At 45.3% G+C, this 21,957-nt stretch overlaps 1 protein-coding gene across 1 annotated transcript; it reads right to left on the bottom strand.

Moving 5' to 3' along the window:
- Positions 1–3,471: 3,471 nt before the first annotated feature.
- Positions 3,472–17,120, bottom strand: LOC134148766 (cholesterol 7-desaturase nvd-like; the record flags this gene model as incomplete). Its single annotated transcript, XM_062591252.1, has 7 exons — positions 3,472–3,630; positions 5,117–5,293; positions 6,630–6,749; positions 7,065–7,190; positions 8,651–8,829; positions 11,065–11,253; positions 16,958–17,120. Coding segments are annotated over 7 exons (1,113 nt in total), but the record flags the coding sequence as incomplete, so codon positions are not given.
- Between the last annotated feature and the right edge of the window lie 4,837 nt (positions 17,121–21,957).

The following is a 21,957-nucleotide window of genomic DNA, read 5'->3' as shown; positions in this document are numbered from 1 at the left end:
CTTGCCAAAACCTCCGTATCAGGCCTGCATGTGGAAATGCAGTCCTGCTAATGCTGTTTGTCCGGAGTGCCAAAACTCACCTGTAAATGAACCAGTACCAATTACTTGGTAAGTGTCCTGGGTGGAACTTGTGTATAAACCAGAGTTCAGAGGAGGCGGAGTACAAGCTACTGCTGTCAAATCTGTGGTGCACTGTCGATCACCCTTCATGTATCCTTTTCTATTTTGATTTCCCTTGGGGTTGTGTAGCCTTTAAGAAAATCAAAACCAAAAAACTTTGCTTGAAAGTTAGCTAGGAAGTAGGAAGTCTGCAGTGAATTTCTTAGCTGGGAAAAGGAACAGAACAGAGAAGACATGATACAAAACTAGTTGTATTCATTGGGTAGAATTATTTTGGTTAGTCAAGTGTGAGGACAAGCCACAATAATAAAACTATCATAGTATTAAGAATGGGTGTAGTTTTGCAGTAGATTTGATGTGAATGAGTGATTTCAGTACACAGTAAGATTAGATGCCCTCACGTTCTAAGCAGATGTGGGTTAGGATTTGTTTGGAAATCTGAATATGTAAAGGGGATAATACATAGCTAAAAGGCATACAAGACAGGAGGAGAGTCCTCCTTGGCAGGCCAAGTGTCTCCTGGCACTGAATTGTCCTGTTCAGTAGGCCCTTTTCAAAGAATGAGTAAGACTGCAAGGGGAACATAATAGGCTTAAGCTAATCTTGTTTTATTTCTGAATTCTGATTTTTGCCTAAATGAGAAAAAACATTTTAGTTTTAGCAGCAAAGGAAATGTTAACTCAGGTTTGAGTTTCTTCTAGAAGTAACCCATAGTTTCCTTTAATTTCAGAAACACTGATGAATCTAGCAAAGCTAATTTAATTCAGCAGCTCTAATCTGTTCATCTACTATTTGTCTTCTTTGGAATTTTGTTCATCTTGGGATCCTCCATGTGGGAGCACCTTGAGGATTGGGAAGCCCAGCCCAGGTGTGTTGCACAAGGGGCAGAGGTGCGTGGGCTGTGCAGGTAAAACCTCTGAACTTGTATGTGTGTGTGTTGGCCATGTGCCCCAGCGAACATGCATGTGAACAATACGTGTGCCCAATCCACATTCTGTGACGTCTCTGCCCTGATAATTGTAATTTCTGCCTCTTACTCCTTCTACATCTACCTTCCATCAGCTCTGTTAGGGCTCAGTGTGGGCCAGCTGCTCCCTAAGGGACAGGAGCCAATTGGATAACCTGACTGGCAGGGCAGGGCCCTTGCTGGCCAGGGCCCATCCCACCACCCTATATGGGATGGTCCAGGCAGACTCTGAAATCATGGCCAGGTCCAACCAAGAATCCAGATCATCAGGCAGGTTTGTGTTGATGAACCAGGTCCAAAATTAAGCTGAGATGTCAAGCCACAGGTTAGGACCAGATCTGATGAGAGTAACCAGGTTTAGACACAGCCTGCAATGGCTGGGCAGGGCTGTGGGGTCAGGACGGCCTGAGGCTGGGCAGGGCTGTGGGGACAGGAATGAACCAAGGACAGGCCTGGCCCACAGGTCTGGATTGGGATCAGTGGGGCCGTGGTGGAGCTGGAGACCAGCACCACTACAGCAGCCCTGGGTGCAGGGACTAAGGGCTCTGGGCTGGGCTGAAATGAGGTCCTGGTCACTGAGCAGGAGTGTGGGGGTCCCTGGTGAGGCTGAGCAGGGCCGTTAAGGCCTATTGGTGCTCTCAGGACACTGAGCAGCTCAGTCTGTGGGTCAGGTAGCGCTTCTTGCTGAAGCTGCCTAATGTCCCTTGCTTGGGATTCCCTACAACTCCTGAAGAATGATAACATAAGTAGGCTATAGAATCACTTCTCCCACACGAGGAAACCCCCAGGACATTTCTACACCTATGGTCTTTGTATCATCCTATGTAAAATGCATCCAAGTACAGATGCTTTCTTAGGTTCATGCTGCAAAGCAGTGAAGAACGACAAACCACAAGCACGATAACAGTTAAAAAAAAGACTTTAATAGTGAAGTATCAACAGAGCAAAAGCCTAATGTGAAAGCCAAAAGGATGGCTGTCAGGAGGGGGCTTGGCACACGGCTATCCAGGGTGCTGCCAGGATTTGACAAGGATTGTGCACTGGCAGGGGTCTGAAGTGACATGTTCCTCGCTCCTGGCTCCCACATTATGGGTTAATGGTGAGTGAGGAAACAGAAGCCTCAGTAAAGTGCAAAATTCAAAAGGCACAAGCAAGCACTCACCTGCCCTATCAGCACCATGTGCACAACAGCAGTAGAAACCAGCCTATTTGGAAAGCTCCTTGATTTGAGCACTTGCTTTTTCCAGCTCTTAGCATAAAGAAACTTTGAGACAGCCCGAGTCTTGCAAACACAAGGCAGACTCTTTCTATGGAGACTTCAGGTTTTTTTAGGGAGTGCAGTAGGGTACAATTTCACCCATCAATATAGAGCACACTCTTCAATATAGGACAAGAGAATCTGGAACAAATTTAGCTAGCTTTGCAGCCTAGTTTTCATATATTAGCTTAATTTTTGATTACAATGACAGTAAGTGATACCAGTGATCTTGCCATTAGTCACAGATCACAGAATCAGTAAGATTGGAAGGGACCTCTGGAGATCATCTAGTCCAACCTCCCAAAGATTTCCTGGTGCTGGTTTCACTGGGGCTAGAACCCAGAACCTTCAGCATATAAAGCAGATATGACAACCACCATGACACAGTTTTTTGTAGCCAATTGGTATTGCTGAAATCCATGGTGTTTTAAAGCAGGATCTTATTCACATCCACGATCTGCAGAATAGTTCTCTAAGTACCTTGGTCTTGTTTTATCTTCAGGATAGTCTCTCCCAGCTAGGTGCAATAGCTGCATCAGGAATACACTCATGTAGTGCTCAGTAGGCCCTAGGAAGCCCATGGGTATGGAAAGGGCATGTGTTCCCTGCATGGTAGGCAACTAAAACTCAGGCTGCCCTAACTGCTGCCAGAAAGAAGGAAGAAAACAGGCCTTATAGTCACACCTCTGACTGCCATGCAGACATCAGCCAAGGCTTCTCCGGAGAGCTGAACCCAGCCCCAGCCAAAGTGGTGGTGCAGAACTAACAGCAGGCCTTGCTGAGAAGGGAAATTCAGGTAAGAGGTCATGTGAAAGGAATTTCATATAACTGCTTGGAGGGATGGCAACAGTGAGAGATAAGGACATTTTAAAAGGAGGTCTGTCTATCTTATGTTCACACTCAGTCCACACATTACAGTGCAGATACAAGATCAAGTGTGTTACACTCTCTGACCTTTGACGACCTGAGCATGGAGGTGAACTCCAGGGCTCAGGCTTGCCTCCCTGTGCCAGTGCCTGAATTCATTACATTAATCAGGCCTGCCCACCACTGCTGCCCTCTGGCCTGGATGGGCAGAAGCCACTTGATGGCTTTTGGCCAGCTTCATCAGAGGGGAGTGAGAACCTCACCAGTCCAGGCCCTCTTGCACTGTGAACTTCATGCTTCTCTCACTGTAGAATTGAGCATACCACCGTCTATGCTTTTGGATGGTAGAGTCTTCTTTTACAAGGAAGGGCTTAGAGAGATACTGCTTGTTATTCCAGATGGTTATATCACGTTCAAACTGTAGGAAACAAGGAGGATCAAATTCAAATTAGGAAGCTGAACCAACTTGTACATGTTACTTGCACACTAGTTTTATTTTTAGCATTTCTCCCAAATACCCAGTGTAGGACTGTTTCTATTATTTTTAACTGATAACACTACAGCTCTCTGTCTGTGGGTAGCAGACATGTTTATTCCCTTGTAGCACCAAACAAGAAGCCATTTCCAGCTTGAACAATATGTCCCCCTCATAGATAATGCTGCAAAGGAAATAGTTATTGTGAAGTTGGAAGCTGCTCCACCTGAGATTTTGAATTGTCAGGCAGTATCTCCACTGGTGCTCTCTTGTGAAAGCCAATCAGGAGTTTATAAATTAAACACCCACATCTTGAAGTCTACTCAGGAACATGTTATAAGGTTTATGGAGTTTTCCTTCGTAGAGTCATTGCAAATATGAAAGTTGATCTTTCACCTTAGTAAGAATGCAAAATACTAAGCCAGCATTTATCTAATATGAGCTAGCACAGCTAAGCTAAATTTTGGGTATGTTTTTGGCAGCTGAAAATTGTCTTTCAGCAGTTTTCACTGCAGTGGAAGTGAAACTCTCTCTGGTCAGATGAAAAAGTTTCCAAGCTTTAACAGTGAGATCAGAAGCGATTTGCATGAACCATTCTGACAGCAGCCTACAACTGTTCGAAAGGCAATTACAAGGATGATTGATGGAGTCAGATTCTTGGTAGTGCCGCATGGTATAACAAGAAGTAACAGTCACAGACTGCAAGTTGGGAGGTTCAATATGAACATTAGGAAAAAGAAATCAACAAAGTGAGTAGAGCAATAATGGAACAGGTCACCCAGAGAGCTGGGGAGCATTCTCCAAAATAGGAGTTTTTTTCAAGGCTCTTAGCTGAACCTAACAAGCCCATGTCTGGCAATAGTCCTGCTCCAACTGGGATACTGGGCTGGAGACTTCCAGAAGGTCCTTCCACCAATTCAGTGACTCTCTGTGGTAAGGACCTGGAAAACTCATTTGGAGGGGCAAGAGCTGCCAAATGTTATGATAGTTTAACAATGGGAGGATTTCTTCATGTAGTTCTTCCCAAAGGAGAGAGGTTGTCCTTAAAGTACTGGCCTGGGATGGAGGAAATCTGGATTCAGTTACTAGTTCTGTCAAAGACTTCTTGCAGTTTGGGAGAGGTTGCTTGAGCCTTGTGCTTCAGTTGTCCCTGGGTGGGAGAAGGATAGCAACTCTCCCTCTGCCATCTTTAACAGATGAGAAACTGCAGGGACCCTCTTTACATGAGAAATAGCTTCAAAGAGCACCAGTTTAATTCTTTGGGCTACTAAAACTAGCAGATCATGCTGAGCACTAAAAGGATCTATCCCACAGTGCTGTGATCTGGCATATATCTGAGCCCAAACAGACAGCTGCTCTTCCTCCTCAGTGACTCCTATCTGCTGAGCTGCAGTGGCCCTCTTTAACTGGTCTTCTTCGGAAACCTTACCTGTATGCACTCTGCTTTCAGGATGAACTTGGGGATTATGGCTGGCATGTTCTTCTGATAGTAGATTTTATGGACAACATTCTGCAGGAGAGGCTCAACGGGAGTCACAGTCTGCAGAATGATCCCATGGCCCAGGAAAGCATGCTCAAAAATCAGGAAAACCAGTCCTGGGCCCACCTGCAGAATGACAGATCACCCTTACAGAATATTCTCAAGTAGTCCAGTTCTCTGGTACATCAACTCCCAAAGCTTGAGACCTGCCTAAGATGTCAGGATATAGGCTACACAGAGGGACTGAGTAGCTGCCTCACCAAGTTCTTGCTTAGGTGAAATCATCATCAGGGAATGAAGACAACAGGAGGATCCTGGAGCCACTTTCCTACTCCTCAAAACTGAGCACAGCTGTGGCACAGAAGGGCAATGGGTGAACAGCTCTATTCTGCCCAGTGCATTCCATTTATGCAGCCATTGATTGGGACAGAGACCCAGGAGAAGTCTCTTTCCTAGAGCAAAGCCTCCAGATCAAGGCATTAGCATGAGGCTTTTGCCCTGCTTGCTGAGCCTCCACCCACTGAGGTTGTCGCATGAACTTAGAGTACACACCAAACTTCCCAGCAACGCAACAGGAGACTTGGGGAATGTTTTTCCAAGACAAGTGGCAGAATATCCCTGGTTTAGTCCCCTTTAGTGTGCAGGATTCCTAGGTAAGGCCAGAAAGGATCACAGCAATGATCTGGTCTGACTTCCTGGATTATATACGATATAGGAATTCCCCAAATTCCAGTCACGAAGCTTGTACTCAACACTGAACACAGAAGAATACATGATTAGGACCATATCCTGCCCTTAACCTCTTCATAACTTACCTCTCTGCATTTGACACTGAGGACTGACCATGCTTCACCAGTCACAAAGACTGTTAAAAGTAATAATTCTCACTGTTTAAAATGAGGAGGCCAACCAAGGCTGCTGCAAGGGGCAGAAGCCACAAGGTGCTGCCAACTAGCTCTGCCTCATGCCTGCAGTGGCTCCAGCCCTTGCTGCACTCCTGTGCAAAGCAAGGCACTTGTGTTGCAACAATTGCCAGAAAAAAACAGCTCTGTTGTATTTCCCTGCATACTGCTCCCTTGCACAGCTGCACAGTCCTGATTAGCCAATGAGAATATTTGCGTATTGGTGTTCTTCCAGGCACCATAATGTCCCAGGGTATGGATTATCTCCACAAATGGAAACAGAATGTCTTTCTTTCTTACTTCATGAGAGTTTCCTTTGTTTGTTGCAGATTTTGCATCTTGCGTCTCCAGGAGTGCTCAGCAGCCTCCCGTTTCCATGAGCTTGATATGCCAAAGCAGCAATGAATCTTTTTATGAGTATGAAATGTGGTCACAGGTAATTAAAGGTGACCAAAAAAAGATTAAATGGCAACTAAGGTCAGGCACCCACGTGTAGGATCACTGAACCATCTGCTTTCCCTGGTATCTACACAAGGTGTTTGAAGGAACATGTTACATACTTGTCTGGCTGAAACAGTCAAATCCAGCAAGGAGAAGTGTTTCCCAAACACGGTTGCACTGTGTTTAATCAGCAACTGGGAGCAGTGCTTGTTGGGCCCTGGTTCTGGCTGCCATTCAGCCTGAAGGGATGAAGACACGACTCAGTCTCATGACTCAAGAAAACAGGACTAACTAAAGCAATGTGACCTTTGCAGACACAAAGGAGGTAACAGCAAAACAGTAGTGAAAGAAGCTGGCTGTGAAGACTGTGTAGAAACAAATATAGCTGAGAGAGTGTGGTTAAAAGTCTCACAGACAGGAAAAAGAGGCTTGTTTTGAAAACTAAGGGATGTGATAGAGGAGATGAGGCAGGACTCATGGAAAGCTTTGAAGCAGAAAGGAGACCTGTGTCAAAAGACTTCCAGCCAATAAGGGAGTCATAGTAATTTTTTTACCTTCCAGATATGCTTCATAAAACCCCACAGCTTGGACCTTGTATACCTCAAATCAGTTCCACTCAGAATAGCTGGTCCATGGAGAAAAGTCAGATGAGCTGTATCAGCTGCATTCTCAGGGATTTCCTGCCATTGGGGAACAATTTGCAGTTATCTGATAGCTGACTTGAATGGAAGCTACCTATATTTTATGACATATTTAATAACAGTGTTGCAATAACGTCAGACAAAGTGTTATTGCAATACAGATCAGGGCACATTGCTCCAACCGCAGTGGAGATGCTCTCTGGTAAAAGATGTAGCAAGAGGATGAGGCAGACAAGTGAGTGAAGGAATGGGCCTCTTTTAGCACACACTGATCTGAGACTCGTTTTTAATTAGTGTATGGGAATAATTTAAACATGAGTAACTCAGAAAATTCAGGGGTGATTTTAAGCTCAAAGAAATCTAACCATGTTAATGTTTGCAACTACAGAAGTAGGGTACTCAAAGAAGCCCTTATACCTGGTCCTGCATCAATAGGTTGTAAGGAATAAAGTATTTTTGTGATTGTGCTCCTAGACTCGATTTCACATATTTTTAAACCAGTTGGAACCTTTCAGCTACACCCCCCCCCATTTTTTTCACTTTTTAAGATGTTTTAACTGCTTTTATTACTCAAATATACCAGTCTTTTACCATCTTGACAAATAGCAGAGAATGGCCCCAGAATAGGAGCCATGGTGTGCACAATGGTTTGCACTGAAAAGTAAATACGAAATAATTTTTACTATGCCATCACTCTCCTGTTCCCCACACTTCTCCTGCTTCTTCTACTCACTCCCAAAGCCATACCTCCTGTGTCTCTTGCATCTTTTTCATTTCTTTCTAATCCACCCACCTTTATAGTGGTAAGTGGTATAGTAAGTAGACCAGGTACAGCAAAAAACATCTCCACATTTTCAGCCTCATTTTCACTGAGAGCCAATGGAAGTAATTGGCATTATGAAGAAGAGTAGCTCTACATGGCATATTTGCCAGTATATGACAATGATTATGAAGATTAACAATAAAATAACCATGATCTTCCACTCCTATTATTCAGCTGAAAAGCTTCCTTACTGCAATTCTTAGAGAATTTTTTCCCAAATTAAATCAGTTTTAAGTCAAAGTAAATTAACAGATTCACTTTAAATACACAGAACATCTGTTCTTTATTCAAGAAGTACATGTTCTGTGTTTGAAGAACATATGCTGTATTCTCTGTGTATATCACAGTGGCATAATTCTAACTCTAAACTCTGCTGGCAGTATGGTGGCACTGGGCACAGCCAGAGCACTGGTTAACTGGCAGAGTTGTGCTTGAATTGGGCTATACAAGATGACACCAGACACAGACATGGCCATATGTCTACACGTTGCTGCCAATTCCTCTCTGCTTTACCATGAAAGATGTGTTTAAGAAGGAAAAGCAAGAGGTATAAGTAAGTTACCCTAAACCACAGGCTCATGAATCACGGCTGAGCTTTCTTGCACCTTCCCTAGGACATGGTTTCTCAGTGTCCAAGTCACACATGGAGGGACCAGACCCTGTCAAGCTGCTCTACCTGAATGTGTGCATTGATGAAATGCTCTGTTTGCCCACGAAACACCCAGTCTTTCGTGGTGATCTCCCGCTGCTCAGGGACAGCCCATGTTGGACTGACCCCATCACAGTGATACCAGACCAGCAGCATCCCGTTCACTTCACAGGAGGGCCAGGTCCGAACCGTTGCAAAATCTGGCACTGCGGATGAAAGCAAGCCTAGTTAAAAGAGATGTTTCCTGGGTTAATATTGGTTAAACATCACCTTGTCCTGACCTGCAGCTAAGAGCTCATCTGTACGGGTGTTATTAATGCTATCTAGGGGAGTTTGTAACCTTCCAGCATGCTGACCCTCAGCATACAATCCTGAGGCTCATATAGAAGATTGTTTCCTTCCATCAGTTTTATTTCAATGTATTCTGCACGTATCTTCCATGGAATAAGCTGAAAGTATGACTATTCACTCTACAGGCTACTTTTACTACTCTTAAAACCATTCAAATAAGTGAACACATGCTGCATCAATGAACCCTCCTTAAGCTTCAGTAAGTTAAAAGGTGATGTTTTTAGCTACATGTATATTGACAGTAAAAGTTATGTTTAATTCCTGAGTTCAAGTCATTCTCTGTTACAATATTATAATACCATCTGTTACTTTAAGGATATATCTGCAGCTTCTCTAATGAAATGTATTTTCGTATTTACATTTACCAAAGTGTCAGAACATTTATCTTCTTACTGGATGGAGGGTTTTTTTGCCTTAATTATTTCTTTTTCTTTCAATTTGCAAGCAAGCACAGAGAGACTAGCATTTCCTTATTATTCAGAATTACAAAATCACTTGGGAGGTGAAATAACGGGAGAACTTAGGTTTCTTTTTCAATTCGCGAACACCGAATGAGGCAGGAGGAGATCATTGCTACAATTTCTAATTGAAAATCTGGTGCTCATGGCAGAGGGGAATTTATCTCTTTTCAAGAGGGCTTCATTTGCCTGCTGACATCTAGTGCCATGTTAGGCTCTACGGCTCTCCTGCCTGGCTGGAGGCCTCCTGAAAGCCCCATGCTGCCTCTGCCGGCCCTGGGCATCCTCAGCATTTTGGACTGCAGACACTGACCCTTTCTGCACCCTGCTGTGCCCGAGGAATGAGCTGGCACCCAGAACAGGTAACCCTGTGCCCAGGGCTGCCCCCAGACCTGGCTGCAGAGCTGCCTACCCGAGTGCTCCGACATATCCCTCTCTCAAAGCGGCCTGCATGAACACAGATGGCTTTTTAATCTGTTTACATCAATCTGACCCATTTGGACCAAAATGGGAGCAGGGCAGCTGTTTGTTGTTTTGCACTCTTAATAATAGCCTTTTAATGAAGCAGTTTCAAGTGGAACAATGCATTTTGGCAAGAGTTTGCCTGTAACTCGAATATTCTTTGTCATTTTTATAATGAAACACTCTTTGCTCATCACTTGGAATCAAATTTTCATTCAGATGAAGCTCCTGAGTGAATATGGACAGAAAAATACAGTACTAAGCTTTTTTTGATAAAATAAAAAATAGGAATTATTGCTTAGTGAGATCTCTAAATTGCTTATATTGTCACGTATGGATAAAATCTTTCTTCTACCTTGAGGAAAATGGTCTGTTTGGCAGAAGAACTGAGTTTTGTTGCTAACTGATATTTTCATTGCTATCCCAATCAGGGAAAGTTGAACTTCTTTAGGAAAATATTTGAGAAATGAAAGCTAAAGCAAAATTCAAAGTATTTTAAATCTGCTTGCTGATTTCAGTTACGTTTAAAATTGGTACTTAAAATTGATTAAGGAAACCAGATAAAGTAATTGTTACATAAACTTTATATAAGATATCCTTCCTACACAATGCAGAGTGCATTCAAAAAGTAGGTGTATTTGAGGAGCTGTCCTAGATTCTAACTAAAAGACCTCTTTAAACTTAAAAATGAGAAAAAAAATGCCATTTAGAGACTATTTTGTGACAGATTCAAGAACTGACATGGTATGGACTATTACTGCAGAGCACAGAATAAATCCTGAAACCTAATAGTTCCTCAGGCTCCATCCCTCAGATGCTTTTTGTTTTCATGGTTTGTGGTGAAATGAATAATTCAGAGTTAAAAATGTTCTTTTGATGATACACTGCTTGCTAAACACGGGAATTGCAGGGCTATCAACACTGAAAAGGGTAGTTATTTAACCAGATTAAAGTCCCAGTTATCATCTAACATGTGAAAGCGTGCTGGAAAGTACATGTGGACACAGACAACTCAAGAGGAGAATTAGAGCACTGCAAGAAATGGGGGAAGAGTACAGAGGCTGAGTTACTAAGGAAAACTACATTTCCTTAGTAGAGCAGCTTTTTATGAGGACACACTGGCCACAGCCATTACTGTGGATGCTTTCCGCAGGTTTGAGGGTGGTTCACCTTTTTCAGCGTATGGGATGCTGGTGCATTTTCCATCTTTTCCTCGAAACCGCCATCCATGAAATGGACATTCGATGCAATTACCCACGACACGACCACCCACAGCAAGGTTAGCACCGAGGTGAGGGCAGTAAGCGTCGACCACATATGCCTGTCCATCCTGGGTGCGAAACGCGGCAAGATGTTCTCCTGAATGTCAAGGCAGAAATATGAGATTATAAGATCATCTGTGAAAAAACACTTCGCATGAGGCAGTCAGGTAAGACACATATTGCTCAGAAACTTCCAAACAGGTGGCAGAGACAAATAAGAGGAGGACTATGCAAAGGTTCCCAGACAAAGAAGTAATAAGTTATTTTTTGTTATCCCAGTAGTTCTGGTTCTGTTGGATTTCCCTAGCTGGACTGCCTTGGATAGTCAGCAGAGCCAAAAAACAGCTGATATCCTAGTACAACAGTTTGCAAAAAGATCGTGCAATCAGCTGACAGCAGCCTGCCAGGCTAGTTTAACAAACTGTTTTACTACTTTGCATGCATCTGCCTGTGCAAAGATATCCGGAAGTATTCTGGATACTGGATCCTGAGGGGAAATGCACTGTTAAAAGTTATTACTGGAGCTTTTTAGAGGAAGAGCAACTGCAGGACAGAAATAGGGTTATTCCAGGCAAATTATTCAGCCACAAGATGGCATCAGGCTGCTGCCAGAGCCAGCCTGCTAGTGCCCAGAGTTGAGGGTATCAGAAAGAAACTGTGCAGGGTCTGAGAAGATATTCCCAGAGAGGAGGTGCTTTCCTGGCAAATTGGAGGCAGGAGGTATTTGCTGACTGCAAAGAGTCATCCCATTGGGATGCGGCAGATGCTGCAGCACTTTGGGTTTGCTGGCCATTGATTTATGGTACTTGTTTAAAACACATCCCATTGCAGTGACCAGTCACGCCGTGGGCTCTTCATGCCAGATGTTTCCACCACTCCCCGCAACATTTGGCACACCACAGAGCTGGGTAGCTGCCTCGCTTCCCAGGGAGGCTGCTGGAGAGCAGAAGCTCATCTGTGCTGAGGTCATTTCCTTTCTCCAGGCAGTGGGCAGGACAGTTTTGCCCACTCGCCTCTAACACCTCGTGGCCCTAACCCTCAGCCCTGGTGTGCAAGCTCTCGGAGCTTGTTTCAGCTGTGGGGTAACAGGTATTACCACACAAATGTTTAAAGAATTACAGTGCTCCTCTGCTAAAGGAGAGCTCCATACAGAGTGGAGCAAAGCCAGCTGAAGTGATAGCCGTGTTTGACAAGAACCTCATTCCTGTACCTTCACCCAAGAGGTGAGGTTTCTGTCATAAGCCACATTTGGTGAGGGGCATTTAGAGGAGAGAGTATGGGCTTACACGTTTTGGGGAGCTTTGGAAACGTTAGCTGATAGGCTTATGCTCTTATCTGTGCCAGGATGTGCTTCTGAACTCCAAGAGCAATCTGCATCGCAACTCAGCAGAGAATCCCATTCCTCGAGGAGAGATAGCCAAGGACTGTGAGCCCAAACACTGACAAGTTCGCAGCAAACAGAAGTTTTCAGGTTAAGCCAAAGGAAGCACTGGACTGCTCTGCTCTATGCAGGGAATGAAAGGAGAGAGTTGGAGTTGACATGGCTGGGCTGGACTGTGCTGCTCTGGTGCTCAGCCTGTATTTTCTCTGTAGCTGGATCTGATTCCTTGTGCTTGCCGAACCAGTTTGAGATTAGCCCTGCCAGAATCTGTCAATGTTCAGTCCTGGAATGGCTCTCTTCATCCCCCATCCCCAAGGGGAACATAGTGTTAGCTGAACAAGAAACTATTAAAATGTTTGTTTTGACTTACAGAGAGACAGAGAGTACTTGCACAATAGCCGTAGGTCTGTTAAGGCACTGCTCCTTGCCCAGCTGGGCAAGCTAGCTATCACTGAATTGCACGCCACAATATTGTTTAAATAAATGCACTACCCAGAGGGACTGAATACATGCCAGGTGCTTTCCTGGTGTTGGCAGAAGCTGTTCTGAGACAGCTGCACACCTGCGAGGGCTGCAGTAGTGAAATCTCTGCTAGCATGCATGTAGTGCAGAGGCCATAGAGAGGACAGTGGTTGTTCATCGGTGACCTGGCCTGAAAGCAAATCTGCACCTGCTCTCAGTGGCCACAACTGTACGAACAGACCCCACAATGTGCTTCTGAGTTTCCAGACCTGCTGTGTCCCCGTTCTGTATCAGGCAACACCACATTCCTCCCTTGGCCCCACACACTTTGCATGAAAGGAAACACTGGTACACAGGCAGATGGAGCTATCTCTGAAAAGATGCTGGATCTGGATGTTCACAGGCCAAGGATCTCAGGATGCATCGCAGCAAGAAAGTATAGGTACAACTTTTTGATTCAAGTATGGCCAAACTACAGAAACACACACAGCAGAGGCTTATCTTCACATGGCGAGGTTTCCGAACGCCAATAAACGTTGATTTGAGACCAGGGCTGTTCAGGGAGGTCTTTTAACTTAACAGTCTGTGAAGGAAGAACTTAGTCTTTGGCTTGAACATCCGTTAAACAAGGATAGTGACTGCACTGAGATTTCCCTAGGTTATCTCATGCCTGCCTTTGTAAACAGTAGACTGTGCCATTCTAGGGAAAGACCCCATCCCTGTGCACTCACCTGTCCCTGGACACTGTACATGGTTTTAGGATTTCAAGTGTTCACTGCTGTAAGAGAAAAACACTGCCTGCTAATTCTGCAGTCTGCAGAGTGGTTTGAACACCATTTCCTCTTTTGCCAGCTCTTCTATGCTGATACTGCTGGCAAGAGTACCACTTGTTCTGTGCTCTCATCCCTTCCACAAGCTTAGAAACTCACCCTGCACAACTCCTGTTCTGCATGTTAGACTGTGAGCACCGTCTTTTTGTCAGCCATTTCTCCCCGGCCATCTCATTCTCCTGGCCCCAGGGATTTATAATGTGAGTTATTTCAAAAATTAAAAATCATAGAAGAATGAAATGATTATAGAAAAAAAAGGGAACAGAATTATTTTAAAGAAATAGAACTCAAAACTGTATTCTTACAATAAGCTAGCAAGTTGTAGTCAAGGCAATCAAAACATCCTCTCTGCACAATAGATGTCTTTCTCAAGCTACTGACAGTGCATGCCAACCTAATCACGGACAGTTGCCTTCGCTGGCTAGGTTTCTATCATAGCCCATATCATGGTGTCAACTTATTTCACAAAAACAATTTCCCTCCAGTCCATCAGACTAGATGACAAAAAGAAAATACAGCTGATGGTGTTAACCTGCAAGGTAGTTATAAAGATTTGCACTTGACCTTCTTCCTTTCAAGATGCCAATATTCATGGCCATTCTGATCTCCAGAGAGTTCCAGGTTTGCAGACAGGCAACCAAAGATCTAACTGTTTAAGCTCATATATTCCCTGCTGAAGGTGTCAGGTGCACTGTAGTAGCAGAGCACAAATGTGCTGTGTTAGTCAAGACCATGGAGTACCTGGGCAAATGCACAAAGAGAATCAAAACCTTGAATCAGACAGAATAAATCCAGCCAAGAAGGATAAGGTGATTCTGTGATCACTGCCAATACCTGTGAACCACTAGCTATTTTAAGAAAGAGAGTTTGCCTCTCCTTTTCTCCCTGCCTACAATAATTAACAGAAAATCTCCAGAAACAATTTCTTGGGGCATTTTACATCCTGTATGATTTGAAAATGTCACTGATGCTCTCCGGTAAAGGGAGCTGAGCATTGCCAGTGAGTCAATGTTTTCTTCAAACGCAGCAGGAACACACTCATGGTTTAGGCGAATTCTTTGAGCTTCGGCTTGTTCGTATTTCTTTTCTATAGTAAAGGAGAACAAGCATTACTAAAGCAATCCAGTTAAAACCCAGAGTACTCTGTCTCCCATACCAAGCTTCAGGCTTGCATAGATGCAATTCCATTAAACTGTGAAATCTGGTCGTTACAGTGGATACTGCAACTTAAGGTTCACTTAATGAGAAATAAGGGCAAACTAGACTTTGGGAGCCAGATTCTGACCATATTTTCCCAGTCACACTGATGATAAATGACACAATGTAAGCTATCATACCCAAAGCTTGTGTTATCTGGGCAAAGAAGAGGAAAACCTGGAAATTCACCCATCCTTTGATCTGGCAGAGATGTCTTGTTGTTGTCCGATACCTGGATATCCCTCCTGACACAGGAAGCCTTGCACTGGTTCCTCACAGTCCTTATGGAAGGCTCTCTCGTACATCTTTTGTTGGCATAAGGCACAAGGGAGTAGATGGACTCAAAGTGAAGGTCCTTTTCTAAACCCTCAATTCTTAAGCATCAGCATTTCTTCTTTCACTAACCAGCCTCGCCACCTGAGCTGAGATTCAAGGCAAAATGGGGAAAAGCAGGGAAAGGGCTTCTGCCTGAACAGCCTTTGGAGGTCTTACGGATTCACTGGGAGCAGCAGCTGAGCAGATACAGAGGAGAAACAGGAGGGGTTTAAACCAGAGCACTGCAGTCAGAGTACTGGGGACCTGTGTTCTTGGGAGGACTCCAGCCCTCTCCCTCACACACCTCAAGGAGGAACCCTGCAGACTTGTGTCTGCAGCGAAGTTTTAAGAGACAGGTTTTCTCCGAGAATGATTCACATCTAAAAGTTTCTTTCTCATATGTAGTCTGGAACTCTTCTGCATTGGAGAGGTGAAGCAGTGCCCATGGCCAGAGCTTGCTGGGCTGCCCAAAAAAGCTCACCCAGGACTTCTGAGTGAATTCTGCTTTTGTCTTTAGTCTTTGCACTCCGGAGCCAGCAGAGCTAGAGGAGAAGCTGATCTCTGCTCTAGCTTATAAGGAAAATGTCCTGGGAGTACAGTATCCTGGCTTACCATACACTGAGAAGCTCTACTGCAAGTGAATATCTAGAGTACTAATAGCCATGTACAGACACAGATATTTTCCTGTGAAATAAACTTATTTCCTTTATGGAAAACGAATCGTTATTTTTACCAGGAATAACACAAGGCACATCTTCTCTCACTCACATCCTCTGGAACAGGACCTCATTTCCAGGCTATGCTCAGACACTCTACCCAAAGTAAATTAGATATGCACAAACCTGGAGGCTGTAGGTTATTTAACAGTTTTATTTAATGATCAGTCTTTCTGACACTAGTATGCTATTGTTACTCTGTGGCTAAAGGTGTTTCTACCAGTACATTTTAGCTGGATCCAAAGAACTGAGCCCCAGAAACTAGGGTTTGGGTAGACAACTAAGAAAATTCTAGTGTAACAGACAGACTGGTGGTGACTCCCCAGGACACAAATATTGAAATGAATTGTTCCCATTATATGAAAAAAACTTCACAGGAGAGGAAGGCTGTTGAAAACACACCTAGGAAACACTACTCCTTAGTAGTGAAGGATCACCACTGAATCAGAGGGATTTTAACCTAGAAACATCCCTGCCAAGGAGGGCATTCACACAAGCCCAAACCAATCACCAAGACTGCCAGACCCTGAACAAGCTCAGCACTTCTCTGAAGCAGCCTGAGCCCCCATCCTGCCCCCCCCCCCCGGACGTGGAGCACGTGGGCAGTAGCAATGCCCGGGAGCAGAGCCCATGCAGTGAGATGTCCTATATGCTAGTGGGAACCCTGATGCTCTAGCAAGGAAGCCCAGGCAGCGAGGTGCCCCTGCCAGCAGGGAACCTGGACAGCGATGCCCCCATGCCTCAGGGGGGAAGCCTGGGCAGGGGAGCCCCTGAAAGACCCCGTGCAGGGATGTCCCGGTGGGGAGCCCGGTGCAAGATGCCCCCGGGGTCTCGGCGGGGAGCCCGGGTGGGGACCCGCCGATTCCGGGGTGGGGGGAGCCCGCCCGCGGGGACACTCACCGAGCAGGGTGAGGCTGCGGACGGCGCCGCGGGGCAGCTGCGGGGAGTCGAGCAGGCGGTACCAGCCGTTGGGGTAGGGCGGCGGGATGACTCCGGGGTGGCGGGCACGGCTCAGGCCAGGCAGGCAGCCCACCTGCCCCGGGTCGCGCCGCAGTTCCAGAGGCCGGGCGCAAGCGAGAAGCAGGAGGAGGATGAGGAGGAGGAAGAGCAGCGCGGCGGGCAGCGCCCCGCGCTCCGGCTCCGCCACTAGCCCCGCTGCCGCCGCCAGCAGCGCCGCACCGCACCACCACCCGCTGCCCATGGCCCGGTCGGCCCCGCCGCCCCGCTCCCTTATAGCCCAGCCGGCCCCGCCGCCCCGCTCCGCCCCCGCCGGGGCGCCGCACCCCGCGGACCGGCCCCGGCTCACCGCCCCGCGGGGCCCGCCAAGGGTCCTGGCCACAAGAGTCTCGGGCTGCGCTGGTGGGAGCACGGCCAGCGCGGCGGCGGCGGAGGTGGTTGTTCCCCCTCTGCTCGTGAAGCTGTGTCTGGAGCACCCGTTTGGGGGATCCTCGGTGCGAGGGAGAGGCCAACAAACTGGGATGTTCAGAAAAGAGGCTTGAGGGGCGGAGTGCAGAGCGGTCAGCTCAGAGGAAAGCCTGAGACAGCTGGGTTTGTTCTTCCTGGAGAACAGGAGGCAAACGAGGGGGGTCTAACTTCAGTTTTCTGCTAGCTAAAGGGGATACAGAGCAGAGGGAGCTGGGCTTTTCTCAGAGGTGCATGGCAAAAGAGGCAGTGAGCACAGATTACAACAAATGGAATTCCACTTGTATGTAAAGAAAAAGTTCTTCCTTGTGAAAGTGGTGCACCAGAAGGCTCTCCAATAGGATAGATGCATTAATTAGATCAATACATACCACATCACCCTTCTAAGCTGATATTTCATGCTCAGAAAGGAGGAACCAGGTACAACAAAAATCCGCAAGAGAAGGTTAGCTATTAATTAGCACTTATAAAGGGATCTAGCATTACTCAACTTGTTCTCTGAATGCATCTACTTACTGCTCCATGCTGCTCAAAAAGACAATGTTAGGAGTAGTTTGTATTGATGTTTTCTTAGCCATGATGATCTAAGTGTATAAGAGAGGCAAGGTCCATGGAGGACAATAATATTTTCCAATAGGCTATCTGATAAAGCTGGAAAAAATTGACAGACATAATTTCAGACATAATAGCCCTCCTACAAGAATAATTAAGGAAAGTAATTGAGAATGCAGCAGAAAACATCTGTACTTTGTCGGTCTACTGCATGTGCATGAGATGTGTGATAGTGGCCATCTCATTTTGGATGAAGTAAATCTAGAAGAGATACAGAGAAAGTAGAAAAGTGATTAGGAGTAGGGAATAGTTGCCATAAGTGGAAAAAAAAATACAATAAATAGACTTAGAGTCTTAATGGATACTATATGTATCCATTGCTAGTCCCTGAACTAGCTGGATCTTTGCCTCAATTTAGCACTTTCTTTTCAAGGTCATATTTGACCCTTTACCAAGTTTAAAGGACCATATATGTGGGCATAATAGGTCCAATACGAGACAAATCAGAAAATGAAAGAAGGAAGAACAGGAGGCACAGGGAGCCCCTGAGTGCTGGTGCATAGAATTAGTAGCAATAATTGCTCTGTCAAAGGGTTCTGTCAAAGAACTGGAGCCTTTGCCAGCACATCCACTCTGCTTTTTCTCCCAAGACATCTTACAAGTCTTTCTCCCAAGACACCTTGCAAACAAAACCAAGAAAGCCAGGACACCCATTACATTGCTTGGAGGACAAGTACAGCTCCTAGGCAGGGAAGCAGCAAGGCATACCTGACGTGGCACTGTGGGAACCTTGACTTCCCTGAGCATAGAGGAAGGAGGAGTGCATGCACAGGCTAGGGAAGGGAAGAGAAGAACACAGCCCTCAATATATGAAGGCTGCCCAGAACTCCCGAGTGTTAGAGACTGAATGCAAAAGATATTTATAGATTGGGCATAAAGGATGCAGAACATATTGTGGGGCATTCCTGGGTGGGGATGATGGCAGGAGCACCCAGAGAGCTTGTCAAGTAATGTAGGACCTCTGCACACACCCAAGATGCATGGCTCTACCTTGTGGTCTCCTGCTTTTATGTGTCTGGCTCATGTATCTGCTGGAGATTGGAAGTATTAGGATAAAACACAGCCCACGCTAGAGGGGAACCAAACTCAATGCAAAGATTTCTCTTTCATTCTTTACTTCTCACTGGGCAAAGATTTCCAGTGGGCACCATCTCAAAACATAGTTAGGAAATGGAAGAGGAGGAAGTTGTAACAATTGGGTAAAGGGATTAGTAAATGTTTCTGTAAATCATGTAAACTGAGTATAATATTACTGAAGCAGTTGTGGTTTCTGTAGGCTATTTTCTTTGTATTTATTTTTAAGATATGTTCAGTGGCTAGTACATAGCAACCTTAGATATAATAAAAGAAAATTTTATTTGGGATTTGAGATAGTGTTTATAGTTACAGATGCCGAACACCTTTGAGCGTTTACAAAATTCTGATTTTGTATGCTTATGAACTTGCACAGTTATGAGTTTGCTGAACTCAGACTGGAATTCTCCACTTCCTGGGTTTGGTGGAGAGGATTCAGCTGGTTTCGAGCAATCATAAAGTTTAAAGAAAAATAAGTAGAAGAAGAATGTGGTGTTTGTTTAATATTAGAAATTCTTATACTGGTTGAGACTGTAGTGCATCTCTGCATTAAAGGGGCTTGGACTTTGGCAGATCTAAGAGGTATGCAGTTCCTCATGAAAACTCTTGCAGCATTAGCTGATCCCTGAAAGTCACACAAGATAGTACTGAGCAGAGCTGGCAGTAGCTATCCCACAGGGTATACCTTTGTCAAGGATGCTCCAAAGCAGAAATGGATGTGTGCGCTAGATGTTCCCCTCCCCAGACCTGGGGGATCTCCACATTTCTTGGATGAAGTGAAGAGCTATGAGCTCCCCCGTGCTTCGTTCTCTAGTTGTTTTGTGTGCAGAGTAATACTATATTACAGAGCCCTTACTCTGCTAGCAGAGGTCTGTCTTGTGTAGTGAAACTGCCTAGACACAGGGGAATTCATTATGTTTCTAGGTAAGAGGAGGAGAAAGTAGTTTGGCTTTCAGTTTCCAGGAGATCTAATTAAATAAATACTTCTCAATTCCTTCAAACAAGTTCGAAAGAAGTCTAAGGCCATGAAGTCAAACATTTCCAGTGTATTGTCACTCTTCCATGGTTTCTTTGACATGGCAGTTGAAGTAGGAAGTAAAGCACAATTCACACAACTACAGGAGGAGGATGAAACCTTGGAGAACTGCATTTTTGGCCACAGGGATTTGTGACAATTTTTTCACAAGATAGCCCTAACTGTGTGTTCCTCTTTCCAGAAGGCCCACCTTGAGACTGTCTTGCTGTCCAGATGACTGAGTTGTAAGTACATTATAGATATCTTAAGGGAAGTGGATGAAATAAAAACAGTATTTTCTTCAGCAGCAGTGTTTATTAGACCTTGTTTCATCATGTCTGTCTTTCTTTTTTTAGCCTGGTTTTGTAACAAAACAAAAGTTGTGCAATCAATCTTTCTATCTGTTGATGTTTTAATTTTCTTACAAATGTCAATCACACATGACAGGGAGGCATAGATTTTAAGAGATACATGTTTAGTGTCAAATACTTGGACTTTTGGTTTTACTTGTGAGTCCTAATCCACTATTTATCTGTTCTAGGTGCATGTTGGTGCACACCCAGGCCACTCTGGAGCCTGCCAAATGGCTCCTGGGTGAAGTACATCAAGTGCAGGAGAAAGTCTGGTGCTACTCAGCTCCTGCCTCTACATGCCATATTAGCACAACTGAGTCAGCTCTGGCTTTTTCTGGTTTGTTTGCCATCCTTCAAGGGTATTCCTGAGGCCTTGTGCCTCACATTTGTCATGTTTGGTGTCTTTGAAAAGCCACATCTGGCAGGTTGGAAGGCAATCCTCTTACTTTTCTATTCTCCCACAGTAGAGCTTTCAGATCAGAGTTGCTTAGCCTGAGGAGCCCCAGGAGCTAGTTAAACATATGTGAAGACATGAAAACTTCCCAGGAGTAGTGTAAAGCCAAGAGTACTCAGATGTCCTAGGCACTGTTTGCTGTGTGTGGGGGGGGGGGGGAAGGGGGAACAGATCTGCATCAGGTCAGGAGCTGAAGCCCCAGAACTGAAGCAACTGAAAGGCCAGGGGAAGAACTGTCCCTCCCAGGCACACCAGTGTGGCTGTAGCCTGTAGCTCCCTGCAGCTTGGAATCCCCACAAGTCCTGGGAAGCCAGGCTGGGACAGCACAGAGCTGGGCTTCAGGGCAGAAGGGAGCTCTGAGCAGTGTAAAGAGTTCCTGGTGGAGGGAAGCTCAAGGATGTGGGTAAAAAGGCTCTGCTTAGATATTTGCTGTCTCATCCCCAAAGTAGGTTTTTAGAGATGTGAAGGTGGGAACTCTTGCTCATTTCTGGGCCCATCACCTTAAAGACAATGCCCTGTCTTTCAGAAAGCTTGGCCTGGGAGGGGTTACAAGTCTCAGAGAGCCACATTTGTCATTGACTCTTTTTCTCTTTGTCCTTTTCAGGTTCTTCCCAGCCCAAAGAGGTTAGATGTACACAGATATCTCACTCTCCATGTGATAGGCACAACAAACTGTCACTTCTGTCTAGCTGCGAAGACTGTCACCACCTGGATTCTGCTGGCGGCTTACAGCCTTCTGGAGGACCTTGTTTGGCCAGATGAGCACCCTTCCCATGGAATCTGGCCCCTCCGGTATGCCTTCAGTCATTCAAATGGTTTCCACACGCTTGCTTGGTGGAAGTGCTGCACAGGCCCACACCACCAAATTTTGCAATGAACAGGACTGAGATATGCTGGTGCAACAGATGCCTCTGGTATCCCCAGAGAAGAATCCCTGGAGATCAAGGAAGCAAATCTGGTAATCCTGGAC

The sequence above is a fragment of the Rhea pennata genome, chromosome 18 (assembly GCF_028389875.1).
Source record: "Rhea pennata isolate bPtePen1 chromosome 18, bPtePen1.pri, whole genome shotgun sequence".
In the NCBI taxonomy this organism is placed as follows: Eukaryota; Metazoa; Chordata; class Aves; order Rheiformes; family Rheidae; genus Rhea; species Rhea pennata.
This window is presented reverse-complemented; position numbering and strand designations above follow the sequence as displayed.